An 8,122-nucleotide genomic window follows, 5' to 3' on the forward strand; every position below is an offset into this window, starting at 1 on the left:
GCTTGGAGTTTAATATCAGATTCAGGGCGAAGCATGTGCCAGGGGTGTGTAATGACATTGCAGACGCGCTGTCCCGATTTCAATTTGATCGCTTCCGGGCGCTTGTGCCGTCGGCTTCTAACGTTGGTTTGGTATGCCCCTCGTTTGTGTGGCAGATTATCAGGCCGGCTTAGAAGGTTTGGCGTTAAAGTCGCTTGCTCCATCGACTTTCCGGGCTTACTCAGCCGCTTGGCGGGATTGGTGCATGCATTGTGCTCTCCCAGACGTGGAGGGTAAGTCTCCGGAACAGTTGATTTCATCTTTTGTTTGGTTTAGATATCAGCAGGGCAGATCTAGAGCGTTTATAGGTTCCGCGCCTGCTGGTATCTCCTTTTTCTGCAAATTAAAATGTTTACATGATCCCACCAAGGCTTTCGTGTTAGTGAAGGCTTTGAGGGGTTGGGCTAAGGGGTCGCCAGCAAGTTCAGACTCTCGCCGGCCAGTTGATTTGCAGCTTTTGTCTGGCTTGTTGACTTCAATGGGAAAGATAGCGGTTGATTCTTATGAAACTTTTCTTTTTAGGCTTGCTTTTGCGGTAGCATTTTTTGCGGCGTTTCGGGTTAGTGAGGTGGTGTCTAGCAATAAAACTTCCACAGTTTCTGGTCTTTTGTTAAAAGACATTGTTTTTCGTGACTCAGCAGTACTTTGCAAGCTACGTTTCTCCAAAACAGATCAAACAGGCAGGGGGAAATGGGTTACTCTTCATAAGAATAGGGATTTAGACATCTGTCCAGTTCAGTTAGCTGCAAGGTTTATGGAATTGCGTCCTAGTGGGGGTGCGCAGTGGCTAATTCATGCGGATGGCACTCCTCTAACCAAGTTTCAATTCGCAGCAGTTTTTAAGAAAGGTTTGTTAGAGTTGGGTTTGAATCCTTCAGAGTATGGCACGCATTCTTTTCGTATTGGCGCTGCTACTTGTGCGGCCCTCTCAGGGGCATCTGTGCAGGACATTCAGAAGGTGGGGCGCTGGAAGTCAGCTGCATATAAAAAGTACGTGCGTTGCGATAAGTTATAGGGGCGCACCCTGCGTTAACCCGAAAACGTTGCTTACCTGCCAAATGGTCAACGGTTAGCGTTGAGCAATTGGGGGTGTGAAGGGATTTTTAATTTTTCCTCTCGTTAGCCATGATTTGACCCATTTGGTTCAGGTTTTTTGGTTTTTCTTCTTCACTCGGGTTCCTGTTTTCCCCAGTTCTGCATCCCTGCTAGTCAGTTGCTATGTGTTACTAAAGTTGTGTCCGTTGGAATTGGGTTTGGTGCGGTTCTCAAGGTTAGGTTTTCTCTTTTTCCACAGCATTGGCGGAAGAAGAGGGGCAGGTGTGGCTTCTTGGTCACTCATATATTTTTTGGGCGGAAAAATATGTGTTGTCCCAAAAACAGGTTTTGTGGCCTCGCAGGTTTAGAGTGCGTTGGATTGGTGTAAGGGGCTTGCGTGTGGAATCTGTTTTGGCACTGATAGTTTCATCGGTGGCGAAGTGGGGAGTTCCAAAAATATTGGTTTTACATGTTGGTGGGAATGATGTGGGTCAGTTGAAAGGTGTGGAGTTGATTGTCAGGATTCGTGAAGTGATGGACGAGATCCGTTTGCGGTGGCCCACTATTCGGATTGTATGGTCTGAAATGATGCCTCGTTTGACATGGAGGGGAGTGCGCAAGTATGGTACTTTGGAGAGAGCGCGTAAGAAAGCCAATGTTGCGATTGCCAAGCATGTGGAAAAAATTGAAGGAATTTTGGTGAGTCATGGCTTTTTGGTTGGTGATATTGGGAAGTTCCTTCGTCATGATGGTGTGCATTTGAATGCTTTGGGGACCAGTTTGTTTGTGAAGGATTTATTCTCATGTGTGGTGTAGTTTTTGGGTGGCGGGCCAGTCTTTCCTTAGGGCCTGGCTTTGGTGGGAGTTCGCTGCAACTCAGTGGCTTTAGGTGGCGTAAGACAACTTTGTGGGGGCACTGTCCCTCATTGCCCCTGGCGAATTTGTCCTTCTCTTTGCGGGGGGACCCGGGTGCTGTTTTTGTGCGAAAGCACCTCGGATTGGCCCAGGAGGGAAGTGAGACTCTCGCATCGTTAGTACGTCTTGAAGGGGGGTCGTTTAGTCGTCCTCCGAGTATTGATCAAGGTGAAAGCTAGAACTGAGTTGCAGCATCTCTTGGCCACCCTGGTTAGGTTGATTGAATTTAATTTTTAAATAAAAAGCTGTGACCTTTTTTAGCCAAGCTCTGGTGTCCGTGTCTTTATTTATTTGTAACTTAAGTTAAGTAAGCTAATCAGGTGTTAAGGTATTGTGAAGCAGTAAACCAATGCAGATCTTATGCATGCCATTCCAACCATCCCAGCACACTAACAAGCCATCATGTGTCGGTTTATCTGTACCGATTAGTTGGAGGGGGGGGGGAGGGTTTGTCTGGTTTAACCCCTCTTGTGCCAGCTGTGAGGTCTGTGCGCGATTGCGACCCCTCCAGAATCAGCCTGCCTGCTTTAATCGGTGCAGCTGGTGAGCATATTATTAGCGGAGAGAGATTATGAGTGCCTGGATGAGCGCTGACGCATTGAGCGAGGCAGCCGACGCATTGAGTAGGAGAGATACAGGGTGAAGCCAGAGGGTGGAACTGAGAAGGCTTAGGGAGCGCGGAGAATGAAATGATTGTATTGGAAGAGCTCTGATAAAAGGCTTATAGAAAATCTTGTGAGAGAACCCAGTGAACTGATAGAAGCCATAAATGATTTGGAAAGGATCGACGAGGGCCCTGGAGGACTACATGCACGAGTAGCTCAGACACCAGACCTTACATATGTGTTCGCTCATCCCGAGGTTCCTCTGTGAATCTGGCCTAAATCTGCACACTGCTACACAAAGGTTAACGAATACAAAGGCTTCACTGTTTGGTGGAAAGCGGATAAAATAAATATTAAAAAAAATGACTTTGCTGGGAATGGCATCTGCTTTGGATCGGTTGCTACAAAGCCATAAAGCCAGGGGTTACAAATATATATGCCTGGGAAATAGTTAAATAGACAAATCCTGCATCCGCAATCCAAAACTTAACCCTGTCTTCTCCGTAGTGCATCAATTCTAGAAAGCATGTGTATATATTCAGGGTGTCAGGTGGCAGTGTCCATGTTATTATATTGCTTTACAATATTTTACCTCAAAATGATCCTTTTAAACTCTTTTGGGGCTTGTTCCTCTTGCACTTATAAGCATGTTTCTCCCAAGCATGTAATGCGCACTGAATGGCTGTATATATCGTTAATTTCTATGGTGGGTTTGTCGGGATGCAGTAATTGGGGGAGGTACAACTGTTTTTGCGCGCCCCATCGTGCCTTATCCGGCAGGGCGATATTCCATTGAGGGTTGTTCTTGCGCATGTCGCACCCAAATAGACCAGGTTTAGCCGTAGGAGCTAGGGGGAGGGTTCGGGTTAGGCTGTGGGAGGGGAGGTTAGGGTTAGACACTAGGGGAGAGGGTTTGAGGTAGGCTACGAGAGGTGAGGTTAGGAGCTAGGGGGAGGTTTCGGGTTAGGCTGCAGGAGGTGAGGTTAGGATTAGGCACTAGGGGGAGGGTTCAGGTTAGGCTGTGGGAGGGAAGGTTAGGGATAGGCACTAGGGGGAGGCTTCGGGTTGGGCTGTGGGAGGGGAGGTTAGGGTTAGACACTAGGGGAGAGGGTTTGGGTTAGGCTGCGGGAGGTGAGGCTAGGAGCTAGTGGTAGGGTTCGGGTTAGACTGTGGAAGGGGAGGTTAGGGATAGGCACTAGGAGGAGGGTTCGGGTTAGGCTGTGGGAGGGGAGGTTAGGGTTAGACACTAGGGGAGAGGGTTTGGGTTAGGCTGCGGGAGGTGAGGCTAGGAGCTAGTGGTAGGGTTTGGGTTAGGCTGCGGGAGGTGAGGCTAGGAGCTAGTGGTAGGGTTCGGGTTAGACTGTGGAAGGGGAGGTTAGGGATAGGCACTAGGAGGAGGATTCGGGTTAGGCTGTGGGAGTTGAGGTTAGGAGCTAGGGTCAGGTTCGGGTTAGACTGTGGAAGGGGAGGTTAGGGATAGGCACTAGGAGGAGGGTTCAGGTTAGGCTGTGGGAGTTGAGGTTAGGAGCTAGGGTCAGGTTCGGATTAGACTGTGGGAGGGGAGGTTAGGGATAGGCACTAGGGGGAGGGTTTGGGTTAGGCTGTGGCAGGGGAGGTGTCAGGATTCTGCCTGGGATCGGCTGTTACTTACCGCAGCGCCGGCTTCCCCGCACTAGCGAGAGCAGCGAGATGTCAGGTGCAGTAGTAGGTGACTTGCTGAGAATTCTTCCCGGGGTCCAGGTGACTCCCACACAATTCTCCATATCGGAGTTCCTGCGGCAGTGGTCATGGGCGCAGCCATCTTGGCTGAATCACCTGATAGATCTTTATCCAGTGGTAGCTTTGTCAGTTCTCAGCTGACTTGCTCATCCAATGGACAGCTACCTGGGGATATAAACAGGACTGCAGGTAACAGGAAGTTGCCTGATCAACTTCACTATTTCCTTGATGTTGCTGTTGCTTCGTTCCAGGCTTCACGTGCAATCTTCTAGTGATTCTTCCCAGTATTATTTCCCAGTATGTACTCTGAGCATCACCTGAGTACTGAGTCCTAGTGACCTATTCCAGTGTTCATCCTGCATTGGATTTCTAGTCTGTTCTCAGAACATCATCCAGTACAGATTCCCAGAGCACTACTCTGGTGTTCGCCCTACATCAGGATCCCCAGTGAGTACTAAGTTAGGGGTCTATTTACTAAGCAGTGTTAGTAGACAGAGTGAAAAGTGATAAGGTGCCAGCCAATCAGCTCCCAACTGTCATTTTTTCAAACACAGCCTGTGAGATGGCAGTTTGGAGCTGATTGGCTGGCACCTTATCACTTTCTTATCACTTTTCACTCTGTCTCCTAACACTGCTTAGTAAATAGACCTCCTAATCTCCTGTGTTCAAGTATCCAGTTCATCTCCAGTGTTCAAGTATTCAGTTTAACTCCTGCGTTCAAGTATCCAGTTCATGTCCTGTTTTCAAGTATTCAGTTTAACTTCTGTGTTCAAGTATCCAGTTCATCCCCTGTGTACAAGTAATCAGTTTAACTCCTGTGTTTAAGTATCCTGTTCATCTCCTGTGTTCAGGTATTCAGGTTAACTCCTGCGTTCAAGTATCCAGTTCATCTCCTGTGTTCAAGTATTCAGTTCGTCTCCTATGTTCAAGTATTCAGTTTGTTTCCTATGTTCAAGTATTCAGTGTCAGCAGCATATCCTCATTCTCCTTCAGTGTCAGCAGCATATCCTCATTCTCCTCGTGTCAGCAGCATATCCTCATGTTCTTCCAGTGTTAGCTGCACAACCTACTCCTCAGTGGATTCCCTTTCTCTCCCACAGTAACACTTCAGGAAGCATTATCATTGTTCTTTCTCTGTACTATTGGTACAGAGCTTATACTACCAGTGGGCCATAGTGGTGTGTCTTTCTCCATTCCCACTCGCATCAGATGCCTGACCAAGGGACCGCGACCTGCCTGCCGGGTGCGGCTGAAACCCATATCCTGCTTGGAGGGGTCACTGGTGAACACCTCCTGGCAGGTTAGACTCCACACCCATCGTCAGGTCTCATAAACATCCAATGCTTGTGGACGGGGAGAACGAACATCCAGGCCCCTTGCCCCTGATTCCTTCCTTAACTCAGGATCCTAAGGGAACGCCTGCATTTGTGCAGCCACCCCCTCTCCCCGCCTACAAAACAGGGTGAGCTGTCACTCACCATCAACAGCCGCCCCATCTTGTAGCGAGAGCCGTAGGAACGGAGCTGCCGTCGCTGGACGGGTTTCGTGCATGCGCACGCCGGAGGCAGCGCATGCACAGTGGGGGACCACCGATCCGCTTGCGAGCGCTGTGCGCTTGCGAGCAGGTCTGAATCAGGCCCTTAGTACATATAATGAAAGCCTACTTGCATGCCTACTGCAAGCCGAGGGGCCAGCTTCCATGATGATATTTTCTGATACATGCATTTATGGGGAGTTTCATTTGAACTTTGTTTGATATTGGCAAGAATTCTGGTATGTTTTTAATAAAAAATTTTGACTGACCTTCTGTTATCATTGTTGGAAGTGGGAGAAAAAGAGGACATGGACCAACAGCACAAAGATGGACCGGAATGGGTATGATATACCGCCGGCTGCATGGCCGGCGGTTCGATTCCCGTCAGCGGCAACCCGGCAGGAGCAGAGTGCGAAGCAGCGGAAGCCCGACAGCGCTGGAAATCCCGATCGTGGATAGGTAAGTATAGACTAAACCTAACCCCCCTAACCCTAACCCTCCTTAGGGGTGCCTAACCCTAACTTCCCCCCCAAGTGCCTAACCCTAATCCCCCCTCTAAGTGCCTAACCCTAACCACCCCCTTCCCCGCTGCCTAAACCTAAGTGCCCCCCGGGGGTGCCTAACCCTCCCTCCCCCTAGCCCACCCCTAACCCTCCCGGGGGGGTGCCTAACCCTAAGTCCCCCCCGGGGGTGCCTAATCCTAACCCTCCCCCCCCCCCGCGGCTGTCCGCTCGCGGTGCCCGGCATCACTATGATCGTGATGCCGGGCGCCGGTCTCCCGGGGTCGGGGAAATGCGGGCGTCTACATCTAGACGCCCGGCATTTCACCCTTGCCGGGAAATGACAGTCGGGATGCCGGCTGCCGGTATTTAGGCAGTCGGCTTCCCGATTGCTTACCGATGGACCCGGGTATTATTTTTATTAACAGTTATTATTAATATAGCACACAAATATTCTGCTGGGCCAGAGGAGCTTACAATCTAAATTCCCTATCACGTGGGCAAACACCTTTACAGTAGGGTCAATTTTTTTATCAGGATCCAATTAACCTATACTGGTATGTTTTTTGGATTGTGGCAAGAAGCCAGAGCACCTGGAGGAAACCCACGGTGAGAACATACAAACTCCAGTTGGGTTCCTGGGGGTAACTTTACTAATGTTCTATTTGGTATTCAATTTTATGATTAAATAAAATTGACTGAAATCTAATTTAAATCGAAATGCAAAATCAATTAACAAATCCCCTCATTTAATTATATTTGATTATGCATTTTGGTCGATTTTAAGAAGGAATTTTGGACCTGATTCAGAGCCACTCGTAAGCGGCCGCTCGTTCGCTCCGAGCGATGTTTGCACAACTGTGCATGCGTATGGGTCGTAATGCGCATGCGCCAACCAGTCAGTGCGGTCGGAAATCGAGCGCTCGCAAAATAGTGAGTGCCTGCTAATTTGAGTGACAAGATGAGGCATTTGTGGGTGGTAACAGGGGAAGGTGCTTGAAAACGGGGAGTGGTGATCCGAACGCAGGCGTGCCAAACGGTCAAAACGGGCGTTTTAAGGGTGTGCATAATTAACAAAGCAGCGTCATCGGCCACGTCACTTGGTTGTCTCTTAGCCTGAACTGTTCGCATGATTGCGGTAGGAAAATCCAACCACAAGCACTGCGAGCAGTTCAGACGCCTTTCGATGTACTCGATTAATCTAATAAATAGCGGACATGACGTAGGATGCGAACAGCCAGGGGGCGTCTTTATAAAATAGCGAGCGCCTGTTTCGTTCGCTCGCTTTCGAATTGCAAATTGTAAAGTAAGGGATCCTATATTCGACTATGGGAAAACATCGATGTTTTGTCTAAATTCCATTTTCTGTTCGATTTGACATTCGATTTTGGCTTTAGTAAATCTCCAATCAGTGGCATATCTATAATGGGTGCAGGGGGGCCCTGCACCGCACCCATATTATTTTAGACTTACCTGTCCGTGGTCCCACACTCTAGTGCCCGGAGTCTACTGAGGCTCCAGTAGCTTGCTATCCGCGTCAGTCGGCTGCCGGCCACCGGAGATAGAGGATGGGGCCCTGCACAGGGAGTGCACTCGGGCTCCCTCCTCTCTTAAGACGCCCCTGTCTCCAATATCAAAATCGATTGGATATTGAACCAAAATCGAATAAAATCGATAGTGAATATACCCCCTGGTGGGTATCGAACCCAGTACCTCAGTGATGTGAGGCTGTAATGTTAACCATTACACCAACTGTTAAATAACTAAAGTCTGGG

The 8,122-nt window shown here is 49.0% G+C and overlaps 1 protein-coding gene across 1 annotated transcript; it reads left to right on the forward strand.

The window, feature by feature from the left end:
* The first annotated feature begins 244 nt into the window (after window positions 1–244).
* Window positions 245–1,054, forward strand: LOC148505704 (uncharacterized). The gene has a single exon (XM_088447837.1). It carries the CDS (start codon window positions 245–247, stop codon window positions 1,052–1,054), a length of 810 nt encoding a protein of 269 aa, XP_088303963.1.
* Window positions 1,055–8,122: the final 7,068 nt, after the last annotated feature.

Source organism: Taudactylus pleione, unplaced genomic scaffold (assembly GCF_031769625.1).
Source record: "Taudactylus pleione unplaced genomic scaffold, aTauple2 ptg000442l, whole genome shotgun sequence".
In the NCBI taxonomy this organism is placed as follows: Eukaryota; Metazoa; Chordata; class Amphibia; order Anura; family Myobatrachidae; genus Taudactylus; species Taudactylus pleione.

Excerpts from the sequence above, each read along its gene's own strand:
- LOC148505704 (XM_088447837.1), top strand. The coding sequence starts at position 245 with ATGCATTGTGCTCTCCCAGACGTGGAGGGTAAGTCTCCGGAACAGTTG.